This window comes from Canis aureus, chromosome 13 (assembly GCF_053574225.1).
Source record: "Canis aureus isolate CA01 chromosome 13, VMU_Caureus_v.1.0, whole genome shotgun sequence".
Taxonomy (NCBI): Eukaryota; Metazoa; Chordata; class Mammalia; order Carnivora; family Canidae; genus Canis; species Canis aureus.
Window position 1 is genome coordinate 6,903,162 of NC_135623.1, and position 16,617 is coordinate 6,919,778.

The 16,617-nt window shown below is 45.1% G+C and overlaps 1 protein-coding gene across 1 annotated transcript; it reads left to right on the forward strand.

Moving 5' to 3' along the window:
* The first annotated feature begins 12,585 nt into the window (after positions 1-12,585).
* LOC144281524 (olfactory receptor 2A12-like) lies at positions 12,586-13,592 on the forward strand. Its single transcript, XM_077844361.1, has one exon. The coding sequence runs from the start codon at positions 12,651-12,653 to the stop codon at positions 13,590-13,592; it is 942 nt and encodes a 313-aa protein (XP_077700487.1). The 5' UTR covers positions 12,586-12,650.
* Positions 13,593-16,617: the final 3,025 nt, after the last annotated feature.

The window sequence follows — 16,617 nt, forward strand, 5'->3', positions numbered from 1 at the left end:
TTCCCAAAGGCCCCACCTCCAAAACAGTCCCATTGAGGGTTAGGATTTCAACATATGAACCTTGATGGGACCCAAACACCTTGTCCGTGGCAGCCACCCAGACTCTCAATTCTGTCTCTTACAACTTAGGAAACCACTAGCCACCTTGGTGTCCTCACTTCCTTTGGCATCCTGGTCATTTTGTGAGCAATAAACTGGGACAACTCATTGGTTTCTCATCTCTCACAAATCTCTGTCTCTTGCTGTCTTGGAAAACATTATTTCACGCAGTTTGTCTAAGTTTTTAGTTTTCACAGGTAGGACAGTAATTCTGGTCTCTCTTACTTCATCCTGATTGGGAATAAAAGTCTGAAACTGGTGTCTTTCTATTTTATAACTCTAATTCAACCCAACACATCTCTTGTGCCAGGAAATCAATATGTTGTGGTGACTTCCAATTTGGTATCATTTGTAATACAAAAAAAATGGTATTAAAATTGCACATCCAACAATAGGTGAACAAATGCTTGACAATAATGGTCACAAACAATATGTGTGTAGATGGTGAAAGGGTTATCAAATAATATTAAGCTTTCTAAAAGGCAGGTACCTAATCCATTAGGGTTTGCATACAAAACCCAGAAAACCCAGTGAACAGTGGTTTAGATATACAGGAATTAATTTTATTTTCTTCACCTCAAAAGAAGTCTTGAGGTAAGACTGCATATTACTGGATAATGTTAGTGAGAGAACCACTGTGATTCATTGAGCCTTTTCCTTATGGTCTCAAGATGACTCGCCCAATTGCAGACATGACATTTGTATTCATGAGGTCTTCAGGGAAGGAGATATATCACTGTCATTCTAGCCCTTTTGTTGGGAAAAAGAGGGTTTTTTCACACACACACACACACACAAAAACTCCTCAGCTGAGATTCCCTTGTGTCTCACTGGACAAGACCAAATTTTGTAACTACCCTCAATGAAAAGGGATTCTGGGAAAGGAAGATATAGTGCTGTCATTTGGGCTTGGACCATTCATGAGGTATTCACTCATTGACAAACAAATGTTGTCAGCAAGAACATGGTTGAATCAACAAAGAAGGGGGAAATGGACAGTCAACCAGGTGGTATCTGTCTCAATAAAACAGTATATAAAATGTGATATTAATGAGATGAGGGGGAAAAAAGCCACTATCATTTAGGCATCTTAGAAAAAATTAGAGAGAAACATCTGGAAGCCATGAGTGAAATTTTCTCCATAGTATAGAAGGAACTAGAGAGTAATTATTTTCCTTTTTCTACCTTTCTATGTTTATGAATTTTCTCTGATGAGCATGGGTTACTTTTGTAACTTGGGAAACAGGGAGGACTCCATCAAGGATTATCCTGGATATAAAGGAACCCATGGAGGAACGGTATCTTGACTAAGAACGGGATTCTCTATTTCTTACTCAGCTTCCACCACCTTGCAGCTCAGAAAAAAACTTTGGACTCCTGGAAAGTCTGGGGTTCAAAATAGGGGAATCAGAAAAGTTGAGGGCAGACTCCATCCCCAGACTAGAGCCTTGGGTGGTTCTGACTTGTCATCCTCCCTCACCCCTAAGCAGAGTGTGGTAGAGGCACTTGGCGATATGGCAGACCTAAAATTGGGATCTCAGCTACCTCCAACAGTTGCTTGACCCTAGATAAGTCATTTTGCCTCTCTGAACTTCAGTATCCTCATCAATAAAGTGGAAATAACTTGCTTCCTAGAGAATTACAGGCAATGATACCTGTGAAGTGCTGGGCACATAGAAGGTATTTAAGAAATGCTGGCCCCAGATGGCGGAAGAGTAGGGTCCCCAAATCACCTGTCCCCACCAAATTACCTAGATAACCTTCAAATCATCTTGAAAACCTACGAATTCGGCCTGAGATTTAAAGAGAGACCAGCAAGAATGCTAAAGTGAGAAGAGTTCGCGCTTCTATCAAGGTAGGAAGATGGAGAAAAAGAAATAAAGGAACAAAAGACCTCCAAGGGGGAGGGGCCCCGCGAGGAGCCGGGCTGAGGCCGGGGCGAGTGTCCCCAAGACAGGAGAGCCCCGTCCCGGAGACGCAGGAGCTGCACCGACCTTCCCGGGCGGAAAGGAGCTCGCAGGGAGTTGGAGCAGGACCCAGGAGGGCGGGGATGCCCTCGGGCTCCCGGGGACACTAACAGACACCTGCGCCCCGGGAGAGTGCCCCGAGCTCCCTAAGGGCTGCAGCGCGCACGGCGGGACCCGGAGCAGCTCGGGGGGCTCGGGGGCGGCTCCGCGGAGGGGACTGCGGGGCGGGAGCAGCTCGGGGGGCTCGGGGGCGGCTCCGCGGAGGGGGCTGGGGGGCGGGAGCAGCTCGGGGGGCTCGGGGGCGGCTCCGCGGAGGGGGCTGCGGGGCGGGAGCAGCTCGGGGGGCTCGGGCAGAGGAAAAGGCTCCGCGGAGGGGGCTGCGGGGCGGGAGCAGCTCGGGGGGCTCGGGGGCGGCTCCGCGGAGGGGGCTGCGGGGCGGGAGCAGCTCGGGGGGGCTCGGGGACGGCTCCGCGGAGGGGGCTGCGGGGCGGGAGCAGCTCGGGGGGGCTCGGGGGCGGCTCCGCGGAGGGGCCTGCGGGGCGGGAGCGCGAATCCAACAGCGCAGGCCCCGGAGCACAGGGCGCCAGGACACAGCCCAGGATCCGGCTTCCCCCCGGGACAGGCAGAGGCCGGGAGGGCCCAGGACAGCGAGGATGCTCCTGCCCCGAGCTGAGCAGATCAGCGGCCCCGCCCCGGAGCCTCCAGGCCCTGCAGACCGAGAGCTCTGGGGTTACTGCGGGAGCTGACTCCAGGGCTCCAGAGCTGGCCCCGCCACTGGGGCTGTTCCTCCTGGGGCCTCACGGGGCAAACAACCCCCACTGAGCCCTGCACCAGGCAGGGGCACAGCAGCTCCCCCAAGTGCTAACACCTGAAAATCAGCACAACAGGCCCCTCCCCCAGAAGACCAGCTAGACGGACAGGGGAAAAACAAATTATTGGCCAAGCAGCACTGGAAAGTTCCAGGGGAAGTTGAAGGATTTACAGTATACAGAATCAGAGGATACTCACCCTTGTTATTTTTTTTTGTTTGCTTCCTCCCACCTTTTCTTTCTTTTTTTTCTTCTCTTTTTTTTCTTTTTTTCTTTTTTCCTTTTTCTTTTCTTCTTTCTCTCCTCTTTTTTTCTCCTTTTCCCAATACAACTTATTTTTGGCCACTCTGCTCTAAGCAAAATGACTAGAAGGAACACCTCACCCCAAAAGAAAGAATCAGAAACAGTCCTCATTCCCACAGAGGTACAAAATCTGGATTACAATTCAATGTCAGAAAGCCAATTCAGAAGCACTATTTTACAGCTACTGGTGGCTCTAGAAAAAACATAAAGGACTCAAGAGACTTCATGACTACAGAATTTAGATCTAATCAGGCAGACATTAAAAATCAATTGAATGAGATGCAATCCGAACTAGAGGTCTTAACGATGAGAAGAACGAGTGAGTGACATAGAAGAGAAGTTGATGGCAAAGAGGGAAACTGAGGAAAAAAGAGACAAACAATTAAAAGACCATGAGGTTAGATTAAGGGAAATAAACGACAGCCTGAGGAAGAAAAACCTATGTTGAATTGGGGTTCCCGAGGGCGCCGAAAGGGCCAGAGGGCCAGAATATGTATTTGAACAAATCATAGCTGAAAACTTTCCTAATCTGGGAAGGGAAACAGGCATTCAGATCCAGGAAATAGAAAAATCCCCCTGTAAAATCAATAAAAACTGTTCAACACCTCGACATTTAATAGTGAAGCTTGCAAATTCCAAAGATAAAGAGAATATCCTTAAAGCAGCAAGAGACCAGAAATCTCTAACTTTTATGGGGAGAATTATCAGATTAACAGCAGACCTCTCCACGGAGACCTGACAGACCAGAAAGGGCTGGCAGGATATATTCAGGGTCCTAAATGAGAAAAACATGCAACCAAGAATACTTTATTCAGCAAGGCTTTCATTCAGAATAGAAGGAGAGATAAAGAGCTTCCAAGATGGGCAGGAACTGAAAGAATATGTGACCTCCAAACCAGCTCTGCAAGAAATTTTAAGGGGTACTCTTTTTTTTTAATGTTTGCCAGATGTGAGTTTATTTTTTTATAATAAATTTACTTTTTATTGGTGTTCAATTTACCAACATACAGAATAACACCCAGTGCTCATCCCGTCAAGTGTCCCCCTCAGTGCCCGTCACCCAGTCACCCCACCTTCTGCCCTCCTCCCCTTCCACCACCCCTAGTTCATTTCCAAGAGTTAGGAGTCTTTATGTTCTGTCTCCCTTTCTGATATATCCCACACATTTCTTCTCCCTTCTAAGGGGTACTCTTAAAATTCGTCTTTAAGAAGAAGTCCAATGGAACAATCCATAAAAACAGGGACTTAATAGGCATCATGATGACACTAAACTCATATCTTTCAATAGTAACTCTGAACGTGAATAGGCTTAATGACCCCATCAAGAGGCGCAGGGTTTCAGACTGGATAAAAAAACAGGACCCATCTATTTGCTGTCTAGAAGAGACTCATTTTAGACAGAAGGACACCTATAGCCTGAAAATAAAAGGTTGGAGAACCATTTACCATTCAAATGGTCCTCAAAAGAAAGCAGGGGTAGCCATCCTTATATCAGATAAACTAAAATTTACCCCGAAGACTAAGGTGAGAGATGGAGAGTGACACTATATCATACTTAAAGGATCTATCCAACAAGAGGACTTAACAATCATCAATATATTTGCCCCGAATGTGGGAGCTGCCAAATATATCAATCAATTAATAACCAAAGTTAAGACATACTTAGATAAGAATACACTTATACTTGGTGACTTGAGCTTTCTATAATCGACAGATCTTCTAAGCACAACATCTCCAAAGAAACAAGAGTTTTAAATGATACACTGGGCCAGATGGATTTCACAGGTATCTACAGAACTTTACATCCAAACACAACTGAATACACATTCATCTCAAGTGCACATGGAACTTTCTCCAGAATAGACCACATACTGGATCTGAACCGAATACCAAATCAGGTCTGAACCAATACCAAGAGATTAGGATCATCTCCTGTGTATTCTCAGACCATAATGCCTTGAAATCAGAACTAAATCACAACAGAAGTTTGGAAGGACCTCAAACACGTGGAGGTTAAGGACCATCCTGCTAAAAGATGAAAGGGTCAACCAGGAAATTAAGAAAAAATTAAAAAGATTCATGGAAACTAATGAGAATGAAGATACAACCGTTCAAAATCTTTGGGATACAGCAAAAGCAGTCCTGAGGGGGGAATACATCGCAATACAAGAAGCCATCCAAAAACTGGAAAGAACTCAAATACAAAAGCGAACATTACACCTAAAGGAGCTACATAAAAAAATAGCAAATAGATCCCACATCCAGCAGAAGAGTTTTTTTATAATAAATTTATTTTTCATTGGTGTTCTATTTGCCAACATACAGAATAACACCCAGTGCTCATCCCGTCAATTGCCCCCCTCAGTGCCTGTCACCCATTCACCCCCACCCCCCGCTCTCCTCCTCTCCCACCACCCCTAGTTCGTTTCCCAGAGTTAGGAGTCTTCATGTTCTGTCTCCCTTTCTGATATTTCCCACACATTTCTTCTCCCTTCCCTTATATTCCCTTTCACTATTGTTTATATTCCCCAAATGAATGAGAACATATGTTTGTCCTTCTCCGATTGACTTACTTCACTCAGCATAATACCCTCCAGTTCCATCCACGTCGAAGCAAATGGTGGGTATTTCTCGTTTCTAATGGCTGAGGAATATTCCATTGTATACATAGACCACATCTTCTTTATCCATTCATCTTTCGATGGACACCGAGGCTCCTTCCACAGTTTGGCGTTGAGGTTAATAAGAGAATAGAAGGGTAGGGAGAAGAAATGGGTAGGAAATATCATAAAGGGAGACAGAACATGAAGACTCCTAACTCTGGGATACGAACTAGGGGTGGTGGAAGGGGAGGTGGGCGGGGCTTGGGGGTGACTGGGTGACAGGCACTGAGGGGGCACTTGACAGGATGAACACCGGGTGTTATTCTGTATGTTGGCAAATTGAACACCAATAAAAAATAAATTTATTATTAAAAAAACAACAAAAAAAGAGAATATAGGGGAAAGGAAAAAAAATGAGTGGGAAATATCAGAAATGGAGACAGAACATGAAAGACTCCTAACTCTGGGAAACGAACTAGGGGTGGTGGCAGGGGAGGTGGGCAGGCGTTGGGGGTGACTGGGTGACAGGCACTGAGGTGGGCACTTGATGGAATGAGCACTGGGTGTTATTCTATATGTTGGCAAGTTGAAACCAATAAAAATAAGTTCATAAAAAAATTAAAAATAAATGCTGGCCCCTAACCCTTTTCCTTCCCTGTCCCCATTAGAATGTGTATCTGGCAGGAGGCCCCTAAATAGCCTGATTACCCTCAAAAGTGCTACTCTTGGGTCTAGAGTGCATTAGCCAACCACCTTCCACTCCACATGATACTCTGTCTCCCCCGAGGCGACACATGGCTCCCTGCCTCTGGTCTGCCTTGTGCCCAATCAGGACACTGGGCTCAGCACTGGTTAGGAGCACAGCCTGTATTGTCAGACAAAACTATGTGCAGAATCCTAGTGCCGCACAGGCTCCTTAAAACTCTGGGTTTCCGTTTGTATATTTGTCAAGTGGTGATAATAATACTGCAAAGATATCAAATGTCTGGCCCCTAATCACACACACACACACACACACACACACACACAAACCCAAAACAAAACCTAACAGCAAGTATTATTATAATATAGAGAACACAGCTGCATTTTACAGAGAGGAAACTGAGGCTCTGGGAAGCTATGTGGCTCTGCCAGGCCACAGTGACCACATCTGAATACAAATCCCTGGGTCTTCATCAGTGCACCAGTTGCTTCCCTAGAGGCTATTCGCTGGAGCCCTTAGGTGCTGAGCGGAAGGGCAGGGCCCTCCCTGTGCTGTCAGTGTGAAGGCTCTGCTGGGGGTACCGCCCGGCATTAGAGATGTAGGGGATGGCACAGAGCTTCAGCTTGGGGAAAATGGGCTGATACAGCATGAGCGCTTATCAAGAGCAAGGAGAGCAGCCCAGACAGCCCCACAGACCCTCCTCCTAAGGAAATGTAAGGCAGGTAAGGGCTTGTGCATTGTAACACAGACTGAAAATTCTGGAAGAGGGGGGTGTGGTTGTGGAGAGGTATTTTAGAGAACACAACATTAGTGTCAGAAGTGCTTGCTTTTAGTTCAGTACAAGAATGGATTTTATGAAGGGCAGTCAAGGCTACCTAAATTGCCTGGAGAGATAGTGAGCCTCCTGTCCTTGGGAGTATGTGAACAGGAGTGGGAGCATCCTTTGCCAGGGAAGCTGCAGAGAACATGGGTTCCTGGAAGGGATTAGATTCTCCAAGATCACCTCCAGTGCCAAGATTTGGTTAATCACCCATCACCTAGACACAGGATCTCAGCAGGACTGGGATTGCCCTCCTTGGCTGGGAGGGGAAGACCAAGGTTGGGAGTGCTATGGACTGGGCCAGGGTCTTACTCTGAAGGCAGCATCTGCCTTCGATGCTTGGGAAGTTGTATGTTTTTGGCATCCATGTTCAGTGTGCTCTGGCAAGAGGGGGTGAGTGGAAGCCTCCCCGTCCCAGATACCAGGTTCCTCTCTGACCTGCAGATCTGTCTTCACTTTTCATCCCTTTCTAGTCTAGTCATACTCTACTGCCATCTTGGTCCTCTGTCTCCTTGCCTGTCCATCTGTGTACACTGATCCTTCCTGGTCTGCTTCTGGGTCTCTGGTCTGTGTTCTGTGTCCTAGTTCATCCTTGCTGCCCTTAGATGGGGAGCTGCCACTTCAGACCCCTCTTTACACCTGCTTTGTCTTCCATTCCCCAGGATTCTCTGGATCCCACTTAGGTTCCCATGGCTCATATCAGCAATCCCCTGGTGCAGCAGACGCCAGGCCCTCAGAGCACATCCTGGTTATCCTTGTGCCCCACAAGCACTGCTGTCTTTCAGCCCTTGCTGGGGCTGCTGGATGCAGCGGGAGGAGGAGCCACCCTAGCAGGGTGGCTACCTGCAGGCGTCTTGCTCAGCTCGTGCACATTCTGGTACAGCTTCCTATGTGGGGAAGGCAGTGTGGCACCTGCCTCTGACCTCCCATCAGGATGCGCTCTCCCCTTGTGTAGCTTGCTGGGAGGACAGGGAGCATGAGGAGAGCAGAGGGGACATATGGCTGTGTCACTGTGTGCGGAGCCAGCAGCTGCCTTAGTAGCATGGCTGGAGTTGTTGCCTCCCTGAATCTGCTTGGCTTGGAGGGCTGCCTGTCCCAGCTTCACTTCCCCTGCTTTTTTGGCCATGATTCCTGCTCTTCTCGTTCCCTCTCATGTCAGCTTCTACCTTGCAGGAGACAGAAGACGAGAGAGAGCAGGTGAGAGAGTAGGTGGTGGGAAGAAAACAGAAGGATCTTTTTCCAGGTGGGTCAATCCAACTACATTCTTGTTAGAGATGCTCAGAGAGGCAGCATAACCTAGTGGTTATGAGCCCAGGCTCTAGAGTCAGCTACAGCTGTGACCCTGTGCAGGCTGTGTCTCTGCTCTCCTCACCTGTAAAATGGGCACAACAGTAACCCCCACTAATAGGGTGGCTACCTGCAGGGCTCTTGCCCAGCTCATGCACATTCTGGTACAGCTTTTCCTGTTTCCTATGGCAGGTGTGTGTTCTGCTCGGAGGGTGCCCATATTTATTATTAAACCTTTCAGCTATGACCCTAATTACACTGTGTGTAAAGCATGCATTACAGGGTCTGGCCCATAGGGAGTTGTTAAAACAACAATATTTTGTTATATTAAGTTATTAAATAGTTATAAGTATTACAAGAATTATTACATTATTATAGTATTTAAAATAATGTTTTATTATTATTATTTATTGGCTAGGACAAGAGTTGAGAGAAATGATAGAGATTCATAATATTTGGTGCCAGCTCTCTCAATTTTTTCCCTCAACCTATTTGTGCCCTGATTTTTCCCAAGAAAAATGACCTCCAGACCAGACAGAGGTGCTTTCCTCCAGATTTACAAGCCAGAAGGGAAAGTGTAGGGACAGAGACAATGTCTGTAATCTCTCTTTTAAAAAAGATTCTGTTTATGAGAGAGAGAGAGAGAGAGGAGAGAGAGAGAATATAAGTAGATGGGAGAGGCAGAGGGAGAGGAAAGAGAAGCAGACTCCTTACTGAGCAGGGAGCCTGACAATGACATGGGGCTTGATCCCAGGACCCTGAGATCATGACCTGAGCCAAAGGCAGATGCTTAATTGACTGAGCCAAACAGGTGCCCCTATAATCTCCTTTTTTCTGGTTCCCAGGGTCTCAAGTGGTCTGTAGATCATTCAGCAAGCAGTTACTTGGTCTTACTATGCACTAGGGGCAGTATTAAGTAAGGAAGGTATAGTGGGAAACCCTAACATTGGGCCCAGGAAGCAAATCCCAGTTTGCTTGGTCTCATCTTGAGCTATCTCAGAGGCCAAAATGCTGAGCAGCTAGTAGCTAGGAGTTCTGGGTCCTTGTCTGAACTCTGGTACAAGCTCCCACTATGACCTGGGATCTGTCTCCTTCTTGTATCTCCTCTCTGCACATGGCATCTTGGGCCACTGGGATGCTTTCTATTTCAGCCCTTGCAGTAGTCAAAGATCCTTCTGAAGTGTCAGCCCACCAACCTACCTTGACCCCTGGTGACCAAAACTGAAACTTCTCTCAAGGAGTGAAGCCAGGCTCTTGGTCTAACTCCCTTAGACTTTTCCCTATAGATAAGGGAGCCACTGAAGGATGGAAAGAGTGTCCCACTCAGAGTTTTATTTTAGAAAGAGCACTGGTGCAGAGCAAGGACCCAGCTGGAGGATGGAGATGAAACCAGGTGAGAAAGAGGATCCAAGTGTCTGAACCAGACAGTGGCAGTGGGATTGGAGAGGGACAGGTGGGTGTGAAAGGCATTTTGAAGGTGGCAGCAGTGGAACCTGGAGCCAGATGGGATGTGGGGGATGGGAAGGGAGCTGAGGAGATTTTCCCAAGTTTTTGACTGGTATGACTTTATTCACCTCAGAGATGTGTGTACATGTGTGTGTACATGTCTCCATATATACCTATATGTCATATAGTTAAATTAAGCCCAACTCAAAAAATCTTTTCCCTTAGATGTGCCTTTCTCTCTAAGAATCAAAAACAGAACACATTTAAGTAAATTGAGGACTCGTATTAGTTGAGTTCTGGTTAGCTATGGTTTTGCTGTGCATAGAAAACCTTATTGTTGCTTCAAAATGAGTGATACTTCATTTCTCCCATATACTCCATCTCTGAGCCTTGGTTTCTCATCTGTGAAGTGGAGACAATGATCCCTAACCTATACATCTCACAGAGTCATCATTAGTTTCAAAGAGAGAATGAATGTCAAGATATATAGTAAGCTACAGCTCAAAAGACAAATTCTATATTTTTAGCCCAAATAGAGACACAGAGGCCAGACTTGGTAGATAATGATATCTCTCTTTGTTCTCCCTCACATGGAGTTTCTGGTTATAATCCCTGAGAGTCAGGCAATTTTTTCCCAGGAAAAAAATGTTTTATCCCCAAGAGAGTCAAGGGAAGGATGATGGGGAACCAGGGGTTCAAGGAGCTTGAGTTTTTGCCCCAAGATCCTGGTTATGGTATAGCATCCTTGGGCACACTTTGCTCATTCCAGTTGTCCTCAGCCTCCTTGCATAGATCAACCAGGTTAAACACTCTTTAACATAAAACTATTAAAGAGTCAGTCCTTCTATCAGCTGTATGTGAAAAATTAAAAGTAGAAATGTAAAAAAAAGTAGAATTAAAAGTAAAAATTTTCCCACTTTTGGCCCTACCTTGGGTCCTTGTAAAACTTCCTCTCCAGAAGAATGTGGCTTGCAAGGTAGATATTTTTATTTCTAATTTTAAAGTGAGGGAACTGAGTCTTAGGAAATTAGCTAGCAGCCCAAGGTCATGTAGCAAGTAAAGCCAGAGCTAGGATTCAAGCAGAACCCACTGTCTCTAAACCCCATGCTCCTTCCCCCTGGGGAAAGAATGTGACTTACAAGGATACTTTGGTGAAAGGTAGGGATTTAATTTTTTAAAAAGTTATTTTCCAGTTACCTGACAGCTATTGGATAATGTCTCTGAAGGTTTTGGAAACATGCCTAGCATGTAGGAGGTTCAAAGTGTGTGCAGTCTTTTGGCCAAAGTCAAGAAACAATCTGATGTATTTAGTGTAGACAAAAGTTCTTGTGCAGATTCATTCATGATGCTCCTAAGGAGAGAAAGAAGATTGGAGAACAAGTAGGCTGGATCAGATAAATTGGCACCAGGAGAAGGAAAATACGGACAGCATCAAGATCGCTTCCATTCCCTTAGTACTTATGATGCACATGTCATCTCTTCAGTGAGGCTGTCTTTTCCCTGTTCTCCCCAAAGAATCTGAGGTTCAGTGAGGTTAAATTGAGGAAGAGCTGAGAGCTGGTAAGAAGCTAAAAGAAAGAATGAAATACTGGCTGTTATGGGGAGAAGCATCAAAGAATGGGCATCTGGGAGAGTGAAAATTGATTACAGGCTTCAAGTATGGTGGGGTACTTCTACGGAAGTTTGCTTGTGTAGCTTGGACCTGAATCTCATCTTGTATCTGGAAAGCCATCCAGAAATGGAGCTATACTAGGCACCTATCCTACGGTTGGCCTTCTGTGTGAAGCTTTTCATGCCAAAATATTATTCCCTGATATCATATATCATAGATATCATATTCTTTTTTAAGATTTTATTTATTTATTCATGAGAGACACAGAGAGAGAGAGAGAGGCAGAGACACAGGCAAGAGAAGTAGGCTCCGCATATTCTTGCATCGAACTTGTAGCAAAGAGATAATTAATCTCATTTTGTACTCAAGGAAGTAGTCTCAAAGGGGTATGGGGGTTGAGTAAAGGCCTTGCTCAAGGTCCTTCATTCAGTAAATTATAGAGACAGGACTTAGAATTCAGTGTTCCTTCTAATGCATCATGGCCTGAGAGGGGGCCAGTAAGTAGTCAGAGAGATGGCCTGGCCTGGGGCTGACTGAAGGTAAAAATAAAGTGGAAAATAAATTGATGTCATCAACAGGACCAAGTAAGTTCTCTCACTGTAAGTTGCCAAATTGCATACAGGCTGTATGGCAATATTTATCTCTAAATGCCTGGCTGCCTTACTGAGGAGAAGGAGTTGCTAAGGGGAAGTAGAGATCAGCTAGTCCAATGCTTTCATTTCACAGCCGAGGAATCTGAGGCTGAAATGGGTAATTGCTGGTGGGAGGTCAGAGGCAGAGCCTGGACCAGATGTGGAAGCCCTTTCCTCTTCACAGATTTCCTGAGAGTAGTGTCAGTGTCCAAGAGGAGGTAAGATAAACTGTCATGTTGAGGGGATTGTGGTGTCTCATCATAACTGGACACTGACCACTGCTACTCCAACCCCATCGGTAACCCTCACCCTGGTGCATAGCTTAGCTAGTTCTCTGAATTTCTGTCTTTCCTTTTCATTTAGGAGAACATGATGGAAGAGTTTAACCAGTCCTCTGTGACTGAATTCATCCTTCTAGGCTTCTCCTTCAACCCCAGGACCACTCCTCTGCTCTTCACAGTCTTCCTGATGACCTACCTGTTGATTATTCTGGGCAACAGCTTAATCACCATCCTCATCTGCCTGGACTCACACCTCCACACACCCATGTACTTCTTTATTGGTATCCTTTCCATATTGGATCTGGGCTACACCACTACAACTGTGCCCCAGATGCTGGCACATTTAGCCAGCCAGAAGAAGACCATCTCTTTTGCCAGCTGTGTGGTCCAAATGTACATTTTCTTGGTGCTAGGCATCACTGAGTCATGGCTCTTTGCCATGATGTCTATAGACAGGTATGTAGCCATCTGCCACCCCCTCAGATACAAGGTCATCATGAGCCCGTGGCTATGTGGGGTAATGGTCATTTTCTGTGGACTCATGGGCATAATCTCTGCTCTTATCTACACTGTCTTTGCCATGTGTCTGCCATACTGTGGTCCCAACAAGATCAACCACTTCTTTTGTGAAGTCCCTGCAGTCTTAAAGCTAGCTTGTGCGGACACATCAGTCAATGACTGGGTAGACTTCATTCTCGGCTTTAGTGTCATCCTGGTCCCACTCTCCCTCATCCTTGTCATTTATGTCAACATCTTCGTTGCCATCTTGAGGATCCGTTCAGCCCAGGGGCGACTGAAGGCCTTCTCCACTTGTGCCTCTCATATCATTGTGGTCACCACGTTCTGTGTACCAGCCATGGTCATGTATATGAAGCCTGGCTCTGAGGCCTCCCTGGAAGAGGACAAGAGATTGGCACTGTTCTACAATGTTGTCTCTGCTTTCCTCAACCCCATCATCTACAGCCTCCGGAATAAGGATGTGAAGAGGGCTTTCCTCAAGGTGGCAGGTTGGAGCAGGGCCCCAGAATAAGACCCTGGAAGGATAGCTGGGTGGGGGGGACAGAGAAACAAGACTTGTGATGCAGAGTCAATGCCCTAAACACTCATTCCCATGACCCAACAACACCAGAACACTCACAGCACCCAGGTCCAAATGTGGACTCCACACAACCCTTGGGAGACAGCCCACTTTTAATTGACAGGCTGGTCACCATGAAATATCTTCTAGACAGTCAGTCTTTCAGCCTCCTTTTGTTTTAGAGTCTCAGCAGATAATAAAAGAAGGGGTGTCTGAGCCATTAAAGTCTTTTATTGAAATAAAAGGAATGTGCTTTGGGGTACGCCTTGTAACTAAATCTTAAGAAAGGTTCATTCTCCTCTGGAAACCACACACAGGGTGTTAGTTTAGCTGGAGGGAAGGGCAAGGGCACTGACATTGGAGGATTCCTGGCCCCAAGAGGAGGAATGAGTGAACATCATAGCAGTGACTTAGGGGTGTGGTGTACTTGCTTTGGACATACAGACTGGAGACAAGTTGGGAGGGATGGAGGCAACCAGCTACACTTACCTCCCTTTGAGACCCATCTCTGGTCACTCTGTTCCCTCTTTTCTCCTTCCAAGTAAACTGGCCTGTCTTTGGTTTGGATGTGCCATACTCTTTTCCATTTCAGGGCTTCCATATATGCTCTTTGTTCTCCCTTCTCCCTTAACCCCATCCTATATCCATCCCACCAGGTTATGTCATTGACTCCTGTTCATCTGTCAGGCCTTGGCTCAAGCTGCAGCTCCTCAAAGAAGCCTTTTCTTGAGTCACCAGAGTGAGTCTTCCAAAGCACCCTGTACCTCTCTGTCATAAAAAGGCATGTGGTTCAAAATCTGAGTTCCCTACTGAATGGCAACTTCCAAGAGGTGGGGCCCTAAATGTTCAGTTGACCTCAAGAACCCAGCCCCATGCCACCCACAATCCAACCTTCAACAGATATTTTATGAGTGAAGAAATACACATTTCACAGGAAAGGGCAGAGAGGGCAGATTAAGCTAGTAAGTGGGAGAGTTGATGAGTTAGGACTAGCAAAATGTAGGAAACTGTGGAAGATACAAAAAGGGAGAAGATAAAAAGGATTAAATGTTGTTTGATTATAATCATATGGGGAAAAGTTTGCTTTTATTATTAATAAACATGAAATTAATTAGTGGGATATCATTTTTCACCTATCAAACCAGAAAATTTTAGAAAAATGTGATACTCAATGCTGGGAAAAAATGCAGTGAGACTGAAACCCACACATACTGCTGAAAAGATTACCCTTGGTTCTAACGTTCTAGAGCAGTGCCCTCCACATAGTAGGCTCTCGATACATCTGTTATATGATGAGTATAATACAAATAATTATAGCCTTTTTATTAAGCATGTATGTACTAACACAGTTGGTAAAATTTTACGTATATTAATCCATTGAATAAAAAAACAATAATTAGAAAGCATAACAATATGCATCATGAACCTTTACAATGTTTATATGCTTGGGTCCAGAAATTTCAGTCCTAAGACTGTGTCTTAAGAACGAAATCAGAAATGCAGACCAAGTTTTATGTACAAATATGTTCATTAGAGAATTATTGGAAGTAACTATAATATATCAACTTTATGAAATACTATGCAATCAATACTGTTTGTGTCATCTTTTGAAGCAATATTTAATTACATTGAAAAGTGTGATGATATGTTAGGTAGAAAAATCAAGATATAAGTTACATATATAAGCTTAATCTAAGTTTTATAAAATATTCACACATTTATTTTTTTAAGATTTTGTTTATTTATTCATGAGAGACACACACACACAGAGAGGAGAGACATAGGCAGAGGGAGAAGCAGGCTCCTCACAGGCAGCCTGATGAAAGACTCCATCCAAGAACCCCAGGATCACGACCTGAGCCAAAGGCAGATGCTCAATCACTGAGCCACCAGGTGCCCCCATACATTCATTTTTATTTTTTATTTTTTCTTTATTTTTTAAAAGATTTTATTTATTTATTCATGACAGACAAAGAGAGAGAGGCAGAGACACAGGCAGAGAGAAGCAGGGTCTATGCAAGGAGCCTGATGTGGGACTCAATCCCTGGGCTCCAGGATCACACCCCGGGCTGAAGGTGGCGCTAAACCTCTGGGCCACTGGGGCTGCCCCATACATTCGTTTTTAAAAGCCTGAATGGATACATGTTAACATTTTAATATGGGATATCTCCAGGTGGTAAGATAATAAGCAATTTTTATTTTATTTCTTATTTTCTCTACTTTCTAAAATTTCTACAATCAGCATATATTGTCTTTATAGGAGAAAGAAATTAAGATTACTTGAGAAATACTTGTCCTGTCAGAGAAAAGTAAATTAGCCATGATGATACCATCAAACGTTCATTGATGCTTACTGTCTGACACCCGATGCTAGGTCCCATGGGTGCAGGCATGATAATCTAAGCCCCAGTCTAGTGATGAGAGACAAGTACAAGACACGGATGCAATAACATACTAACTGTGCTGCTGGAAACATGTTCAAAGCTCTGAGGAAGTGAGGAGGATTCACAGATGAGGCCATATTTCTGCTGGGTGCTGGAAGCTTGAATAGAAGCTTGATAAGTGGAGAAGAGAAGAGAGAGCAGGGACCACCAAATGTTGAAATCTGAGAGACACAGAACTTAAGGAGAATGGGTGGAGCAGCCGAGACATGGGCCCAGACAGGAGGGAGCAGATGTTACAGATAGGGCCTGGCATGTTGTGGTGAAAAGCTTTAGGTTTTCCCCTCCTCTGGACGAGTGTATTTACCAAGGACTGTTACCTGGTACTCTGATCCTGCGAAACAGTCTGTGATGAAAAGATTTCCTGCTCATATAGCCTCAGAAACACTGATCTCTTCATGCTTCAGAAGGCACAATTTAGGATGTTAAAGACTCTGAGAAGACTGATAGCAATAGACCAATAGATAAGTGAACAATTAATAGCAAGGAAAACACTGGGGTGCCTGGGTGACTCAGTTAAGCTTCCCACTCTTTAT

Excerpts from the sequence above, each read along its gene's own strand:
- LOC144281524 (XM_077844361.1), top strand. The coding sequence starts at position 12,651 with ATGATGGAAGAGTTTAACCAGTCCTCTGTGACTGAATTCATCCTTCTA.